General features: G+C 43.5%; 1 protein-coding gene across 1 annotated transcript; it reads left to right on the top strand.

Moving 5' to 3' along the window:
• The first annotated feature begins 628 nt into the window (after positions 1-628).
• LOC124000241 (tubulin gamma-1 chain-like) lies at positions 629-18,434 on the top strand. The gene is made up of 11 exons (XM_046306475.1): positions 629-873; positions 1,029-1,141; positions 8,306-8,473; positions 8,666-8,734; positions 11,019-11,098; positions 11,470-11,596; positions 12,564-12,650; positions 14,242-14,391; positions 16,130-16,282; positions 16,631-16,792; positions 17,209-18,434. Exons 1-11 carry the CDS (start codon positions 825-827, stop codon positions 17,404-17,406), a joined length of 1,356 nt encoding a protein of 451 aa, XP_046162431.1. The 5' UTR covers positions 629-824; the 3' UTR covers positions 17,407-18,434.
• Positions 18,435-18,878: the final 444 nt, after the last annotated feature.

The raw sequence follows: 18,878 nt of genomic DNA on the forward strand, positions 1-18,878 counted from the left end.
AAAAAAATCTAAGTAATTCCGCCAGTGTCTCTTTTGGGTGACTTTTGCCAGTCCCAAGCCCAGATAAATGAGGAGGGTTGGAATTGTGACATAAAAAAAACAAGAATTGACAGAAGAATGTTCATTTGTAGTTCTAAACATATTTAGGGTGTTTTTTTACTCACTTTTTGTCTGTCCCATGACGTTATTCCTCTCTCCTACAGCGTCCACCACAATTACATGCACACACATAATGAAATAGCCTAATTTAAATACGATTTTAGAGATATGTAATTATATCCAGACAATTTCGAAAAAGTCAATTATTTCTTTAATTGTAGTAAATAATAATGTAATTCTAATGTACTTCTATTCACAGCCATTTTCTAAACTATTTTACTCAACTCCTACTATTTGTTGAATGCAGCCCTAAATGTGAGCATGCAGGATTTGATAGAAGTTATTAGGGCTCTTTTTTTAAATTTCTTAGTAGTACAGGATTAGAAAGGATGGTTTAGTTTATCTTAATGTTTGGTTCTTTATTCATTATTCTCTGAACTGTGATTGACTACACAATCCAGTACAGTAGGTAGCGGCATGCCCCTATAACGTGTGTTTGCGGAACGCCGTAATATTATAGAAGAAGAAGAAGAAGAAGAAGAAGGATGTGAGCCTGCGCATTGTCGCAAATGCCGTTTGGCGTTGTGACTCCATTTATGCGGTATTTCGTGTTGTTTCCAAGCGGGAAGCAGCAGTCAGGTCAGTAAGATTAATACAGTGGTCGGTTAGACAGCAGTCTCTCCGATTATCAACTTCGCTGGTAGGGAATCTACTAAAAGAGGAATATGCCCCGAGAAATCATAACACTTCAACTTGGCCAATGTGGAAACCAAAGTACGGTGAAGTCTTTCCCTTGCTACAAATTATTAGCTAGCTAGCACATATACCTAACGCTAACCAACAGCTACGCTAGTAGTAAAATAACAACTACTGGACATGCATTGGTTTAGTGTTGTAATTAAATGCATCTTATTTCCTCTCCATTGCAGTTGGTTTTGAGTTTTGGAAACAACTCTGTGCAGAGCATGGCATCAGTCCGGAGGGGATTGTGGAGGAGTTCGCCACAGAGGGCACTGACAGGAAGGATGTATTCTTCTATCAGGTACAGAACATCATTAGCTGGCTAGATCAGTGGGTCAGGTTCCTATCCCGGATATAGACCCATGGGGAGAGAGTGCATCTAGGCATCGCATCTTATCACCTTGTTGTATTCTTCTCAACCGTATTGGAGAAGTTCGAAGGTCCTTCCCCTCAAACCGTCTACTCCAGTGTTTTGAGAAGGAAACAAGGAGCAAGGATGTGAGGAATCAAGAAAATATTAGCTGAGAAAGGGCGATAGACTAGAAGGAATCCTCGCCTCTCTGTCTATTGATCCTGATGTGGGCTAGGCAGGTTGCCAGATTTGGCTTCAAACTAAAGTACAGTACATGACAGTTATCCACTGACTACACAAACAGGGCAAGTTAAATGAAGGTAAAAAATAATACAATTCTTTTTTTAAAGACAGATCTTCCAATGGTGGTGGAGTGGCAATCTTTACCAAGGAACACCGTCAGTGCTCTGTTGTCTCCAACAAGTCTGTCCCCAAACAATTTGATTTGCTGTTTTTTAGCGTTAAACTTTCAAATAGCATAAGGTGAATGCACCAATTTGTAAGTCGCTCTGGATAAGAGCGTCTGCTAAATGACTTAAATGTAAATGTAAATAGCTCTTTGTTGACTGTTGCTGGGTGTTATCGTCCTCCATCAGCACCAGCCTTTACCCTACCTGCCCGAAGCTCTCTCCTGGCCTCTTACACTATAAGTCTGAATTTGTCCTGCTAGGTGATCTCAACTGGGCCATGCTTAAACCACCTGACCAAGTCCTAAAGCAATCTGATTCCCTAAATCTTTCTCAGATTATTACCAATCCCACAAGGTATGACTCCAAACACCCAGAAAAGGCTACTCTCCTTGATGTTATCCTCACAAATAATCCTGATAGGTATCATTCTGATGTTTTCTGTAATGACCTTAGTGATCACTGTTTTACAGCCTGTGTTCGTAATGGCTGCTCAGTGAAACAACCTGTCCTGATTTCTCATAGACACTTGCTAAAAAAAAATTAATGAGCGAGCCTTCCTTCATGACCTGGCCTCTGTAAATTGGTATAGAATCCGCTTGATCCCCTCTGTCGAAGATGCTTGGACCTTCTTTTTTGATATTTTCAGTGGTATTGTTAACAAACATTCACCTATAAAGAAAATGAGAATTAGAAACCGGTTCAGCCCTGGGTTTGACCGTGATCTTGTAGAGTTACTCCACCTTAAGAATTCCATTTGGCGAAAGCCTCGGCATACTCATACTCAGGCTGACTGACTCTTGTTCAGGCAAATGAGAAATAAGTGCACTCGGGCTATCCGGGAGGCCAAAGAGAGTTACTTTAAGCAGAAGTTCTCTCTCTTTGGGTCTAACCCCAAGAACTTCTGGAAAATGGTTAAAGACCAGGAGAATAAACCCTCCTCCTCACTGCTGCCCATGTCCCTTAATGTTGATGTGGTTGTTACTGACAAGGAGCACACGGCTAAGCTCTTTAATCACTTCCTTAAGTCAGGATTCCTATTTGACTCAGTCATGCCTCTTTGCCCGTTGAACATTTCCTCAATTCCAAACACTTCTAATGCGACTAGCCCCGATGCTCCTCCCTATTTTCCCCCTGCAGGCGGTCACTGAGTCAGAGCTCCTAAAACTTGACCTCCAAAACACATCTGGGTCAGATGGTTAAGACCCTTTCTTCTTTAAGGTTGCTGCCCCTTTCAAAGGTGTGTGTGTGTGTGCGTGTGCGTGTGTGTGTAGGTAAGTAAGTAAAGAAATAAAACAGTAAAAAGAGATTTGAAAAAAGAGTAGCAAAGCTACATACAGACACCTGTTAGTCAGGCTTATTGAGGTAGTATGTACATGTAGGTATCGTTAAAGTGACTATGCATATATGATGAACAGAGAGTAGCAGAAGCGTAAAAAGAGGGGTTGGTGGGTGGTGGGACACAATGTAGATAGCCCGGTTAGCCAATGTGTGGGAGCACTGGTTGGTCGGGCCAATTAGGTTGTATGTACATGAATGCATAGTTAAAGTGACTGTGCATATATGATAAACAGAGAGTAGCATCAGCGTAAAAGAGGGGTTGGGGGGGGCACACAATGCAAATAGTCCGGGTAACAATTTGGTTACCTGTTCAGGAGTCTTTTGGCTTGGGGGTAAAAGCTATTGAGAAGCTTTTTTGTCCTAGACTTGACACTCCGGTACCGCTTGCCATGCGGTAGTAGAGAGAACAGTCTATGACTGGGGTGGCTGGGGTCTTTGACAATTTTTAGGGCCTTCCTCTGACACCGCCTGGTGTAGAGGTCCTGGAAGTCAGGCAGCTTTGCCCCAGTGATGTACTGGGTCGTACGCACTACCCTCTGAAGTGCCATGCGGTCGGAGGCCGAGCAATTGCCGTACCAGGCAGTGATGCAACCGGTCAGGATGCTCTCGATGTTGCAGCTGTAGAACCTTTTGAGGATCTCAGGACCCCATGCCAAATCTTTTTAGTTTCCTGAGGGGGAATAGGCTTTGTCGTGCCCTCTTCACGGCTGTCTTGGTGTGTTTGAACCAATCTAGTTAGTTGTTGATGTGGACACCAAGGAATTTGAAGCTCTCAACCTGCTCCACTACAGCCCTGTCGATGAGAATGGGGACGTGCTCGGTGCTCCTTTTCCTGTAGTCCACAATCCTCTCCTTAGTCTTGGTTAAGTTGAGGGATAGCTTGTTATTCTGGCACCTCCTGGCCAGGTCTCTGACCTCCTCCCTATAGGCGGTCTCGTCGGTGATCAGGCCTACCACTGTTGTGTTGTCTGCAAACTTAATGATGGTGTGGGAGTCGTGCCTGTCCATGCAGTAGTGGGTGAACAGGGAGTACAGGAGGGGACTGAGCACGCACCCCTGGGGAGCTCCAGTGTTGAGGATCAGTGTGGCAGATGTGTTGCTACCTACCCTCACCACCTGGGGGCGGCCTGTCAGGAAGTCCAGGATCCAGTTGCAGAGGGAAGTGTTTAGTCCCAGGTTCCTTAGCTTGGTGATGAGCTTTGAGGGTACTATGGTGTTGACTACAGCTCAGCGTTCAATGAACAGCATTCTCACATAGGTGTTCCTTTTGTCCAGGTGGGAAAGGGCAGTGTGGAGTGCAATATACATTGCATCATCTGTGGATCTGTTGGGGCGGTATGTAAATTGGAGAGGGTCTAGGGTTTCTGGGATGATGGTGTTGATGTGAGCCATTACCAGCCTTTCAAAGCATTTCATGGCTACGGACGTGAGTGCTACGGGTCTGTAGTCATTTAGGCAGGTTACCTTAGTGTTCTTGGGCACAGGGACTATGGTGGTCTACTTGAAGAATGTTGGTATTACAGACTCAATCAGGGACATGTTGAAAATATCAGTGAAGACACCTGCCATTTGGTCAGCACATGCCCGGAGCACATGTCCTGGTAATCCGTCTGGCCCCGCAGCCTTGTGTATGTTGACCTGTTTAAAGGTCTTACTCACGTCGGCTACGTAGAGCGTGATCACACAGTAATCCGAAACAGCTGATACTCTCATGTATGCCTCAGTGTTGCTTGCCTCGAAGCGAGCATAGAAGTGATTTAGCTCGTCTGGTAGGCTTGCGTCATTGGGCACATCATGGCTGTTCTTCCCTTTGTAGTCTGTAATGGTTTGCAAGCCCTGCCACATCCAACGAGCGTCAGAGTCGGTGTACTATGATTCGATCTTAGCCCCGTGTTGACGCTTTGCCTGTTTGATGGTTTGTCGCAGGGCATAGCGGGATTTCTTGTAAGCCTCCGGGTTAGTCTCGCATCTTGAAAGCGGCAGCTTTTCCCTTTAGCTCAGTGCGAATGTTGCCTGTAATCCATGGCTTCTGGTTGGGGTATGTACGTACAGTCACTGTGCGGATGACGTCCTCAATGCACTTATTGATAAAGCCAGTGACTGATGTGGTGTACTCCTCAATGCCATCAGAAGAATCCCGGAACATGTTCCAGTCTGTGATTGCAAAACAGTCATGTAGTTTAGCATCTGCTTCATCTGACCATTTTTTTATAGACCAAGTCACTGGTGCTTCCTGCTTTTAATTTTTGCTTGTAAGAAGTAATCCGGAGGATAGAATTGTGGTCAGATTTACCAAATGGAGGGCAAGGGAGAGCTTTGTACGCATCTGTGTGTGCGTACAAATTCTTTTTCCCTCTGGTTGCACATTTAACATGTTGATAGAGATTTGGTAGAACTTATTTGAGTTTCCCTGCATTAAAGTCTCCGGTCACTAGGAGCGCCGCCTCTGGTTGAGTGGTTTCCTGTTTGCTTATTTCCTTATACAGCTGACTGAGTGTGGTCTTAGTGCCATAATCTGTCTGTGGTGGTAAATAACAGCCACAAAAAGTATAGGTGAGAACTCTCTAGGCAAGTAGTGTGGCCTGCAATTTATCATAATATACTCTACTTCAGGCGAGCAAAATCTAGAGACTTCCTTAGATTTCGTGCATCAGCTGTTGTTTACAAATATGCACAGACCCCCCCCCCCCTCGTCTTACTGGATTGTGCTGTTCTATCCTGCCGGTCCAGTGTGTATCCCGCTAGCTGAATATCCATGTCGTCATTCAGCCACGATTCTGTGAAGCATAGGATATTACAGTTTTTGATGTCCCGTTGGTAGGATGTTCGTGATCGTACCTCGTCTAGTTTATTGTCCAATGATTGCATGTTGGCGAGTAATATTGACGGTAATGGCAGCTTTCCTAGGTTTCTTCTCCGGGTCCGGACGAGGCATCCGGCTCTTCGTCCTCTGCGTCACTTCCTTTTGCGAATAATTGGGATGTCTGCCAAGTGGGTTGTTTGGAGAATATCGTGTGAGTCCTGCTTGTTGTTGTTGAAGAAATCTTTGTCTAATCCGAGGTGACTGATCGCTGTCCTGATATCCAGAAGCTCTTTTCTTCCGTAAGATACGGTTGCAGAAACAATATGTACCAAATAATTTTCAAATATCGCGAAAAAAACACATAATAGCACAATTGGTTCGGAGACCGTAAAACGGCGTCCATCTCCTCCAACGCCATTTTGTCTATAGTATTCTCTCTGGTATGCAATCTGGCTTCCGCTCTGGTTATGGATGTCACTACAACCTTAAAGGCCCTCTGATGTCACCATTGCCCTTGATTCTAAGCAATGTGGTGCTGCTATTTTTATTGACTTGGCCAAAGCTTTTGATATGGTAGACCATTCCATTCTTGTAGGCCGGCTAAGGAGTATTGGTGTCTCCGAGGGGTCTTTGGCCTGGTTTGCTAACTACCTGGCTCAAAGAATGCAGTGTTTAAAGTCAGAACATATGTTGTCTCAGCCACTTCCTGTCACCAAGGGAGTACCCCAAAGGTCAATCCTAGGCCCCATGCTCTTTTCAATTTACATCAACAACATAGCGCAAGCAGTAGGAAGCTCTCTAATCCATTTATATGCAGATAATAGTCTTATATGCAGATGATAGTCTCAGTTGGCCCCTCCCTGGATTTTGTGTTAAACGCTCTACAACAAAGCTTTCTCTGCCCTTAACCTTGTTATGAACACCTCCAATACAAATGTCATGCGAAGGTCATACACGGTAAGAAGAATGCCCCTCTCCCCACAGGTGTGATTACTACCTCTGAGGGTTTAGAGCTTGAGGTAGTCACCTCATACAAGTACTTGGGAGTAAGGCTAGATGGTACACTGTCCTTCTCTCAGCACATATCAAAGCTGCAGGCTAAGGTTAAATCTAGACTTGGTTTCCTCTATCGTAATCGCTCCTCTTTCACCAAAGCTGCCAAACTAACCCTGATTCAGATGACGATCCTACCCATGCTAGATTACAGAGATGTAATTTATAGATGTTCTTTACCATTCGGCCATCATATTTGCCACCAATGCTCCTTATAGGACACATCACTGCACTCTATACTCCTCTATAAACGGGTCATCTCTGTATACCTATCGCAAGACCCACTGGTTGATGCTTATTCTACTGCAGCCGCCATTCTTCACATACAACACCCGTTCTGCCAGTCACGTTCTGTTAAAGGTGCCCAAAGCACACACATCCCTGGGTTGCTACTCTTTTCAGTTCGCTGCAGATGGCGACTGGAACGACCTGCAACAAACACTCAAACTGGACAGTTTTATCTCTTCATTCAAAGACTCAATCAGGGACACTCTCTTACTGACAGTTGTGGCTGCTTCGCATGATGTTATTGTTGTCTCTACCTTCTTGTACTTTGTGCTGTTGTCTGTGCCCAATGTTTGTACCATGTTTTGTGCTGCTACCATGTTTGGCTGCTGCCATGTTGTGTTGCTGCCATGCTGTGTTGTTGTCTTAGCTCTTTCTTTACGTGTCTCTTGTCGTGATGTGTGTATTTTGTCCTATATTTTTATTTTATATATATATATTTTTTAAGTCCTCGTCCCCGCAGGATGCTTTTAGTAGGCCGTCATTGTAAATTAAGATGTGTTCTTAACTTGCCTAGTTAAATCAAATCAAATATGCGGTGCAGCAGCTGCTGTATTGATGGCAAACTAAATAGACATGAAACATGCATCACAGACTTTACCATTATTCCCCACTAGATGGGGCAGTCTAATAATTTATGGCAGTCGGCATTCACCATTTTTCTGCGATCAAATCACATTTTATTGGTCACATACACATATTTAGCGAGTGCAGCGAGATGTTTGTGTTCCTAGCTCCAACACAAATGTAAAATAATGGAATTAAGAATTCTATAAATATTAGATTGAGCAATGTCGGAGTGGCATTGACTAAAATACAGTAGAATAGAATAAAGTATATACATATGAGATGAGTAAACATTATTAAAGTGGCCAGTGATTCCATGTCTATGTATATAGGGCAGCAGCCTCTAAGGTGCAGGGTTGTGTAATCAGGTAGAAGCCGGCTAGGGATGCCTATTTAACAGCCTGATGGCCTTAAGATAGATCTTTGTCAGTATCTCGGTCCCAGCTTTGATGCACCTGTACTGACCTCGCCTTCTGGATGATAGCCGGGTGAACAGGCCGTGGCTCGGGTGGTTGATGTCCTTGATGCTCTTTTTTTGCCTTCCTGTGACATCAGATCCTGTAGGTAGTCACCAGACTACAATTCTTATTGTGTATGCTTTGCTTTCTGTGCATCAAGTAGGAGTAAGCCTTACCTCTCTCTCTATATGGTCCACAGGCAGACGATGAACATTACATCCCCCGTGCTGTTTTGTTGGATCTGGAGCCCAGGGTGATCCACTCTATCCTCAACTCCCCCTACGCCAACCTGTACAACCCAGAGAACATCTACCTGTCGGAGCACGGGGGAGGTGCAGGGAACAACTGGGCCAGCGGCTTCTCACAGGTGACTATGTGGACCATGTTGTTGGTTGTAGCTGGGCCACAGGCTAAAGGACAGGGTCCATGTAGAGAACAGAAGCTTTAGCCTTGAGGCGAATAATGCATATTTAGTAGAAGTTTGGCTATGTTCTTCTTTTTCTGTAACTACATTCACCCAAATAACAATCTGGAATAATGCATGTCTTGTCGTTTGCAGGGTGAGAAAATCCATGAGGAGATCTTTGATATCATAGACAGAGAGGCGGACGGCAGCGACAGTTTGGAGGCAAGCCCACTCTTTCTCAGTCTCTGATTGGTCCACAGAACGTATGGGGTGAATGCTAAGGAGTCAGCAGGACTGAGTTTGGAAGCATACACACACTGCACTGACTGCATATCTTGCCTCACGTGCGGTTAACTTTGGAGGGAGAACCTGAAAATGGGAGGGGACTATCCAGACTGAAACACTTCCTGATTCTCTCCATATGTAACTGACTGACATGTGAAAGGAATATAGGTTTTTCAGTTCTTTTTTTCTCTTTCCCTTCAGTTGTGCTGTGGTGGAAAGCAGGCTTTCTTTGGCGACTTATAATTGGTAACTTAATAGAGAGTACAAATAAAATGGGAGCCCACACATGTCATCTTAAAACTAGTAAATGCTGTTATTTCAAGCCTTTAAAAAAAAACATTCCTTTAAGGTTGCCTCCCTTAAAACAACATGACTTTCCCCATAGAAGTCTGTGTAATTTCTGTTGCCCCTACTCTTTATGTCCCAACATTATTATTTAGTGTGTGTGGACATGCATTTGAGGGTGTGTGTGTGTGTGTGTGTGTGTGTGTGTGAGAGAGAGAGAGATAGGGTGTGGCATGCCGTGTTGGGTGGTAATAGCTGGACTGGAGTAGAAGGCAGGTATTACATGGCTGTCTAGGCGAAGGAGAGAGCCTATTTGTGGGCTTGGCCTGCCCTCCCATCTCCAGGCTGGGTGGAGAGTGGGAGGCATAAACACAGGTCGTATATACTGGCACAGTACAATAAATACTACTACTTAACCTGATAGATGTAATCTAAAATGTAGATTTCTGCCTAAATAGACATACTCAAAAGTAATTATTTATCATGAGCAGGCCATAAACAACTAGTAATGCTGTATACTCCAAGAAAGATAATCTCACCTTTCTGGTATAAATAGTTATACGTTTCTGAGGTGTAGTCATTTTTGAGGTAACAAGCTCAAGTACATAGTAAAAATATGATGAAAATATGAAATATACACTGAGTATACCAAACATTAGGAACCTTCCTAATATTGAGTTGCCCTCAGAACAGCCTCGATTTGTCAGGGAATGGACTCTACAAGATTTTGGAAGCGTTCCACAGGGATGCTGGATGTCCTTTGGGTGGTGGACCATTCTTGATCTACACGGGAAACTGTTGAGCGTGAAAACCCCAGCAGTGTTCTTGACACAAGCCAGGGCGCCTGGCGCCTACTACCATACCCTTTTCAAAGACACTTACATGTTTTGTCTTTCCCATTCACCCTCTGAGTGGCACATACACAATCTATGTCTCAAGGCTTCAAAATCCTTCTTTAACCTGTCTCCTCCCCTTCATCCACACTGATTGAAGTGGATTTAACAAGTGACATCAATAAGGGACCATAGCTTTCACCTGGATTCACCTGGTCAGTCTATGTCATGGAAAGAGCAGGTGTTCTTCATGTTTTGGACACTTGGTGTATGTGATGGAGTTCCTATTCAACAAATGTTGATGAATCGGGCTCGAAATTACTGACATGCTTTCTAAATATAGTAACAATCAAATTATAAATCGACTAATTATATGATTTTACTTTCCTTATAACTGTAAAATAGATTTGATAATATTTAGTAATAGTTCAACATTACTAACAACATGGTTAAATTATAAAATAAAAACATTTCAATAGGCATTTCAACTAGACAGATACTATTCTGCCCTGCGTCCTCTGAGCAATGCACAGACGCCACTCAAATGCCTGCGGACTCCATTACACCTTCATCAGCAGTGGGCACTAACTGATTTAGTCCGCCTGTGCCCAAGAGAAAGTAGTTTGTTTCTACCAAGAGAAAGTGGTTTGTTTCTACCAAGAGAAAGTGGTTTGTTTCTACCAAGAGAAAGTGGTTTGTTTCTACCAAGAGAGAGTGGTTTGTTTCTACCAAGAGAGAGTGGTTTGTTTCTACCAAGAGAGAGTGGTTTGTTTCTACCAAGAGAGAGTGGTTTGTTTCTACCAAGAGAAAGTGGTTTGTTTCTACCAAGAGAAAGTGTTTTAAATTCTACAAAATGTTTTTGTATTGTATTTTCATGTCGGGAGTTTTAAATCCCTGTGTGACCATCACAACGAGATGAAACCCACATCAATTGAAGCGTATGGGTATCAGCTGTCAGGAAATATGTGAGGGGTAGTGACGCACTGAGCCAGAGGAAATTACTCATTTGTCTGGATAGGCCCAAACATTGGAGACGTTTTTATTCTTTTCACCCAGAGCAGTGGAATTAAATAATTAAGATGGTTCCTGTTTCTCTGTTGCAGGGTTTTGTCCTTTGTCACTCCATCGCTGGTGGAACAGGGTCCGGGCTGGGATCCTACCTGCTGGAGAGGCTCAATGACAGGTCTAAACACACACACACACACACACACACACACACACACACACACACACACACACACACACACACACACACACACACACACACACACACACACACACACACACACACACACACACACACACACACACACGCGGAGGCTGAATTTCCACATCGAGATGAGGTGGTCTCTCCTTCTGTTTGACTGCTGTGAAGTTAGTAGGTTTATAATTTATGGAGTAGAAACACTCTCCCAATTGTAACCATAATTGTCCCAGCCTCCATTGGCGAGGTAATATTCTCTCCCTGGAGGCACCTTTTAGTTTTCCACTGTTGGATGTTTCCCTGTGACCTGGTGTGTGTGCTACTTTTCTATTCCTGTATGTGTTGGCCAGGTACCCTAAGAAGCTGGTGCAGACCTACTCTGTGTTTCCTAACCAGGATGAGATGAGCGACGTGGTGGTGCAGCCCTACAACTCACTGCTCACACTCAAGAGGCTCACCCAGAACGCAGACTGTGTGGTGAGCAAGGAATACACACACATCTGCAGACACACACACACCCTCTCATCTGTGCTTTTTGCCTTCAGCTGGCTACCGTTGGGGGAATAGACAAAAGGTTCTTTCCTGGAATCAAATCCATGCACATAAACTCTGATGTTGAATGGTCATTTTTTTGAAAACGTCCCCTTGTGCTGTTTAAAATGTGATTTTAAAAAAAAGAAGCAAAAAAACAGGTTCCAGTTCCACACTGTCTTGTTGTTCTGTTTCTTCATCCCACTAAACACCACAGGATGGGGAAGGACAAGCCTCACCCCCTCCCACCACCACCACTCTCAACATGCTCAGTGTGGTGTCAAAAGCCATAACTGTCGCTCTGCCTCAGGCAATCTCCACGGCCAAGTCTTCGAGAGAGGGAGGAAGTTGAACTAGGAGCCACAGTGCCTGTATATCATGAATAATTTGTCTGACCATCGCTGCTGCTGGGGCGTATGACTGGTAATGAGGCAGTGTTGGTGGACATTTACATCTCTGGATGATTACATCTGCCTGGGATTGATGATTCTATTAGTTCCCGAGATGCTCTGACGGCCTAATGTTTCTCCTCTCCAATATCTACTTCCTCCTGCAGGAGTTTACGTAAAGGCCTCTACACAGGCTTATTGGGTTAGCCCCCACAGCTAATAGAATCTATGTGGAGAAGAATTGGTTCCCCTGTTAGTGACGCACAGTGTGTGCCTCAATGCTTCAGTCTTCACACAGCAGCACACTGTCTACTCTGCTTTACCCATCAAGACTCACTGGAGGGTTGGATCAAAGCCCACTGTTAACTAGTCTCTACCACACAGCATCTCTCTCTTGCATATCTTTCCCCTAATTCTAAAGTCAAACCTCCCCATTGACATTTCCACAGAAAGACGGCAATCTTCTAACCTCACATCTACACATCCCTCTCATTCTGTTTCTCTTTTTGACTTGTGTGTGTCAGGTGGTACTGGACAACACTGCTCTGAACCGCATCGCCACCGACAGGCTGCACATCCAGAACCCCTCCTTCTCCCAGATCAACCAGCTGGTGAGTGATTGACACCTGCCACTCAGGTGCAAGCTCCACTTCCTTCCCTAATGGTGTTCGCAATATCTAGGTTCTAGATCACCAGACTCCTGAGAGGAGAAAGTGTTTCTATACAGAGGCCTCTTGATAGCCTGGTCCCAGATCTGTTTGTGCTGTCTTGCCAAGTGGGTAATACGGCACAAACTGAACTGGGACCAGGCTACTGTTTATAGCCTACTGACCGTGACCCAGAAATGATTAGGCAAGTACAGAGAGAGTGTATGGGTGAAGTAAACCTCACACTGTTAGCCAGAATGTCCTGAGGATTGAACAAACTAGTTAGACTAGTTACTCCTCACACTTTAACTGTCAAACTGGATCTCACACTCAAAACTCCCTAGCAATTATTTTTGAATGAAAACCCAGTGGTTGTCAAAAAAACAACTTGTGGTCAAATATGTCTATATCCCTAGGGCTGTGGCGGTCATGGGATTTGGATGACTAATTGGCCACACAAATGAACGCGGGCACTGTAATAACCGGTCAAATGTTATGTTTTTAAATGTTCCTCTGTGGTCCTGACTGCATGTGCTGCCAAAGAAATAGAATAAATAGAACTATCGTCCCCATTCAAGTCAACGGTGGCATAATGGGTGGACTGGCGGCTATTGCGAGTGTACCCTTGGGAACAAAGGAGGAAGTAAAAGAAGGAATTAAAAGCAGGAAGTGTACCTGTCAAAATGGGCTGTGATTTGTTGATTCAACTCAACTGACGTTACAAAAACTACATTCCATTGTATGAGCCACATCATTTGAAGGAACATTGCCATGGAAATTATTGTAAGTGTACCCATGAGTTTACCAGTCAAATTGCCAGGGTCAGAGGTGCCAAGTCTGTTCTATTCATTATATTTCTATGTGTGCCACTGCAGGGAGGGGGACACTGTGTCTAGGCAACTCAAATAGCAGTTTCATCACGTTGTTAAGATTCCATGTTACTGCAGAAACAGACTCAATCTCACGATTGCCAGGCAATTCTGTCTTCAGTCAGCTGTTCATTCCACCCCCAAAAAATATTTAAACGGTTATGCCGGTTATTTATTTTCATGACAGTCTTCATCCGTAACCGTCGTTCATACAGTAATTGAACCAGCCCTATATACCCCTCTCTAGCTAACCTTCTAACCATACAATCTCATATAGCATGTCTTCTTTTTAAACATTAAATATTGTAAAAACACTAACAAATCAGCCTCAAGTGATTTTTAATTTTGGAAATCTGTTCCAAAGTATTCTCACGCATAATAGACACATACTATACATGTGATTGTATACAAATGTAAATACGTTTTGAAGCTATTATATTTTAGTCAAATATGATATCTATTTGGGCTTTTTGCAGTCTACAAATGATTTGTAATTATTTTCAGTCTCCCTTACCATCCACTCATGAAAAGATTGTCCCACGGCTGAATCTAGGTGATGATCCCTGTCATATAGGCTGCGTTTCTTATGACCACTCCTGGTGATTGCCCGACAGAAATTGACAAGATTACGGAAATAAAAACAGCCACGAGTAATTATGACGACTAAAGGTTCTTTCTCTCCACAGGTTTCCACCATCATGTCAGCCAGCACAACCACCCTGCGTTACCCTGGATACATGAACAACGACCTGATTGGTCTGATCGCCTCTCTCATCCCCACGCCCCGCCTTCACTTCCTGATGACTGGCTACACACCGCTCACCACTGACCAATCGGTAAGTAGTTCTCAGTGACCGCGTAGTACGTCTTGGCGTTTTCAAGACAGCTGGGAACTCTGAAAAAATCATGAAGTTAGTGATCTTCAGGTCAGAAAGTTGGAGCTCTTTAAAGATGCCAGAGTTTCTGACTTGGAATTGCAAGGTGGATGACCATTCAAAAAACATTAAACCCAGTTGGCGCTCATTTTTCTTCCTGAGTTACCAGTTTTTTTTAACACACTGAAGTCTTTGTCAAACTTATTTTTATGATTATTCTTCTGCATGCTACTCCTGTCAGAGGAACGCCCTAAAAATAGTCAGACTCCAGCCACCCTAGTTGTAGACTGTCCTCTCTGCTACCACACGGCAAGTGGTACCGGAGCGCCAAGTCTAGGTCCAAGAGGCTTCTAAAGAGCTTCTACCCCCAAGCCATAAGACTCCTGAACATCTAATCAAATGGCTACCCAGACTAATGCCCCCAACCCCCCTCTTTTATGCTGCTGCTACTCTGTTATTATCTATACATAGCCACTTTAATAACTCTACACGTACATATTACCTCGACTAACCACATTGACTCTGTACCGGTACCCCCGGTATATAGCCTCGCTATTGTTATTTTACTGCTGCTCTTTAATTATTTGTTTTATTTCTTATACAAAAAAAAGTGTTTTTTCTTTAACTACATTGTTGGTTAAGGGCTTGTAAGTCAGCATTTCACTGAAAGGTCTACTACACCTGTTGTATTCGGAGCATGTGACAAATGCAATTTGATGTGATTTGAACAGTAACTATTGAACCATTCAAGCTAGAGACACCAAACCGACTTTGGCATGTTCAGGGTATCCTAACTTTTCATTTAGCTACTTGTTTAACTATAACCTGTCCCCAACATTACTACTGTGGACACCAGCACTGCTATAACGTATTTCAAAACCATACATACTCCAAAACAAGCTTAGCAAACACACCACATTTTCTTCAGGAAATGTTCTTTTCCGATTTCACTGTTAGCCTAAAGAGTTGGTTTATTAGAACTACAGCTAGCTATTAGTAGGTCTAGATGCAAACCTGTTGTACGTAGTTCAACTACCATCAAAACTACTTTTAAAGAGCTGTCGTCTCTAGATGCACCATCATATTTCTTTCCCCAAGTAATAGCCTAGAACTTTCTAATCGTTACATCATTCAACTAAAATCCAACTTAATTTACACTGAATGTTTTACGAAAGCAAATTGTACATCTATTTATCTGAAACCCGGTTGCTTTGCTTTCCTAAAAGAGTGTTGTCCACATGCGCCTGCTGTTTGTTCCCATATTCTGACAGAACCATTTTGTCTTGTCTGTTTCTTTTTTAGTTTCACACTCAACAACTGTAGTTTAGACGTTTTTGTGATCGAACTGCCCTACAATCCCAAGTAATAGACTACCATGCCAACTATATCAAAGTAATCAGACCAATTATTTTACTGCCTTTAACTTTGACTATATGTAACTGCTTTGCTTTAAATAGTGAAGTTAACCTTTTTTAAACTACTACCCCTACCACAAAAATACTTTTTAAAAGAGTTAAAGCCAGTCCCACCACTTGTACTAGTTTAGCTTTAATCTCTGTTCTTGAAAACACTGATCTTGACTGAGTTATCCAAGTATCTGACGATTCATCTTCTTTTAAAAACATTTGGTGAACAAAGCGTTCCTGTCATATATGATTACGCGTGTTTATACATACCTTCTCCTTTGTTTCTCTCCCAGGTGGCCAGTGTGAGGAAGACCACCGTGCTGGATGTGATGCGGAGGCTGCTGCAGCCCAAGAATGTCATGGTGTCCACGGGCAGGGACAGACAGACCAACCACTGCTACATTGCCATCCTCAACATCATCCAGGGAGAGGTGGACCCCACCCAGGTGTGTGCGTGTGTATATTTTGAAAGAGAATGTGTGCTAGCTCTGTGTTTTTTTTTAAATATTTTTTTATATATTTTTTAAATATATATGTATATATGTGTGTTTTAAAAAAGAAGTTCTCTAATCAAAGAGAAGTTCTTAACTATGGACATTAAAAAATAAAGTTCTGTATTAGTTAATGAGCTGACTCCTCTGCTTATTCTGGATGTTATGAAGGAGATGGCTGAAGACCAAGTGGATATTGTAATGGCCTTGTGGTGCTGTGTGTTAAACATATTGGTCCAAATGTTTTAGCGATATCAATAATACTTTCCATAAGTTGATACAATCCTGTTTGTGTGAGTGCAGGTCCACAAGAGCCTGCAGAGGATCCGGGAGCGTAAGCTGGCCAGTTTCATCCCCTGGGGTCCAGCCAGCATCCAGGTGGCTTTGTCCAGGAAGTCCCCGTACCTACCTTCCGCCCACCGCGTCAGCGGCCTGATGATGGCTAATCACACCAGCATCTCCTGTGTAAGTTCTGCCCCTCATTCTCATTACAGGTTCTAAAGGTTGGCTACTTGGGAGCAGGTTGGCTACTTGGGAGCAGGTTGGCTACTTGGGAGCAGGTTGGCTACTTGGGAGCAGGTTGGCTACTTGGGAGCAGGTTGGCTACTTGGGAGCAGGTTGGCTACTTGGGAGTAGGTTACCTTGTGCAAAAATATTTTAAAAGGTGACAACTATAATCCTTAGCTAACATTTCGATGGCAAAACACTTCATGGGTTGGTAATAAATGTCGAGTAATTTTTTGTATCCTCCTGACCCACAGTCAGTGACTGAGGGAATGGACAGAAAGTGACTAATACGAGGTATATGTAATGTAATTATGTAATGTATTCACTGCTACAAGTTCACTGGATGCCCTTTCTCTTCTCTTCCTCCGTTGCAGCTGTTCGAGCGGACTTGCAAGCAGTACGACAAACTGCGAAAGCGCGAGGCCTTCCTGGAGCAGTTCCGCAAGGAGGACATCTTCAAGGATAACTTTGACGAGCTGGACAACTCCCGCGAGGTGGTGCAGCAGCTCATCGACGAGTACAGTGCTGCCACGCGGCCCGACTACATCTCCTGGGGAACTCAGGAGCAGTGAGGACAGATGGGATATACACCCCTGTCACATGACATGGGTCCCTCCCTCAGACACCCCTGTCACATGACATGGGTCTGGTCCACCTCTACAGCCCAACCAGGGATAGATAGGGCTGAGCTTGTTGCCTCCTGTGCCACCTGCCCCATCGCTATGGAGAAAAGTGTTAAAGTTCATCCCTACTGCTTTTCTTCCCTCTTCTGTCCTTAAGCTCTGTTTGGGAGTTAAAGCAACGCTTCAATCTGTGTGCCTGTATCCAGTCCCCACTGATGGTTATGAATAGTAGTGAATGACTAGTCTTTCTCTCTCATGCAGGATTCCAAAACGACCCCTGCCACGATACACTTCATAGATGGTAGATCTGAAAGGATCAAATGGGTATCAGCTCCATCTTGTTCTCTTGACAGGTGGAATGTATAATATTGTGCCCAGTGGGTTTGGGTTAGAGGTTGATTTGGAATTTTACGTCACTCTTTCTCTATCCTCTGTTCCTGTTGCCGTCAGCAGAACTCGTAGCCTCGTTTGGCCCTATTTTTATACTGTGTAGTACTACTCTGCTTTTGTGCTGTTCCTTTTGCAGTCACACCGACTAACATACAAGCCGGAGAAACACTCCAGCGTCCTTGAATGGGGACAGAATAACATGCCTGGTGTGACTTTGTCTTCGTACATTTCTGAGAAGTTTGTGTTATGACACCAGAGCCCATGATAATCATAGGCCTCAGATCAGTTGCTGCTGTCCAGTATGTACTTAACCAAAACATCTGTTTTGTAAGTATGGCAATGGTCATTGTTATAAAATTTGATCTGTTACATTGTTATTGCAGAGGACAGCCTACTTCTCTACTCTGGTGCCTGAGTGTAAATCCATACTTTCTCTTACTCTATGTGCATCAAGAAACTTGTTAAATTGCATCGCATCTACAGTTTTTTGTAGCCATCCAAATGTAAATACTTTTCATGTTGAGCTTTGTTGTGAAATTATACAATTATTTAAAATAAAAATTCTATGAGAATATTCTTCATTGCCATTGGTGGATTTAAGTGTGAGTTGTATGCTGCTGTTCATATAAATAATTGTAATACTTTTAGGATATATTTGTTCATTACTGCATCATGAAGTACAATCACTGACATGCAGTCCTTAGAAGTTAGTCTTTGAAGTGGGCATTTTCAGAATACTAAACTTTTCAAGGGTCCACAAAATAATGCTAGATAAAAGCTTTACAACTCACCCGGAGTGTCTGTGTGCTAACCCCCTACGCTACTTCAGGCCTCATTACCAAAAAGAAATGCAGGCTCACTCAGCGATACCTGCTCGGTCAAGCAGGTCAAGTCCATTGTGTCAACCTAAGATGCTGACTATTCAGAAGGAGAGATTTTAGAAACCTGTCTGGTTGCTGGCACCAAAATCCATCCCCTCTGCCAGGCAGCTCCGGTTGAGAACCTAACTATGGACTGTAACTAGGGCATCA

Source organism: Oncorhynchus gorbuscha, linkage group LG16 (assembly GCF_021184085.1).
Source record: "Oncorhynchus gorbuscha isolate QuinsamMale2020 ecotype Even-year linkage group LG16, OgorEven_v1.0, whole genome shotgun sequence".
Lineage (NCBI taxonomy): Eukaryota > Metazoa > Chordata > Actinopteri > Salmoniformes > Salmonidae > Oncorhynchus > Oncorhynchus gorbuscha.

Coding starts and splice junctions, on each gene's coding strand:
- LOC124000241 (XM_046306475.1), top strand. CDS start 825: ATGCCCCGAGAAATCATAACACTTCAACTTGGCCAATGTGGAAACCAA. Junction 874..1,028: donor TGGCCAATGTGGAAACCAAA/GTACGGTGAAGT, acceptor TCTCCATTGCAG/TTGGTTTTGAGTTTTGGAAA. Junction 11,597..12,563: donor CCCAGAACGCAGACTGTGTG/GTGAGCAAGGAA, acceptor TGTGTGTGTCAG/GTGGTACTGGACAACACTGC.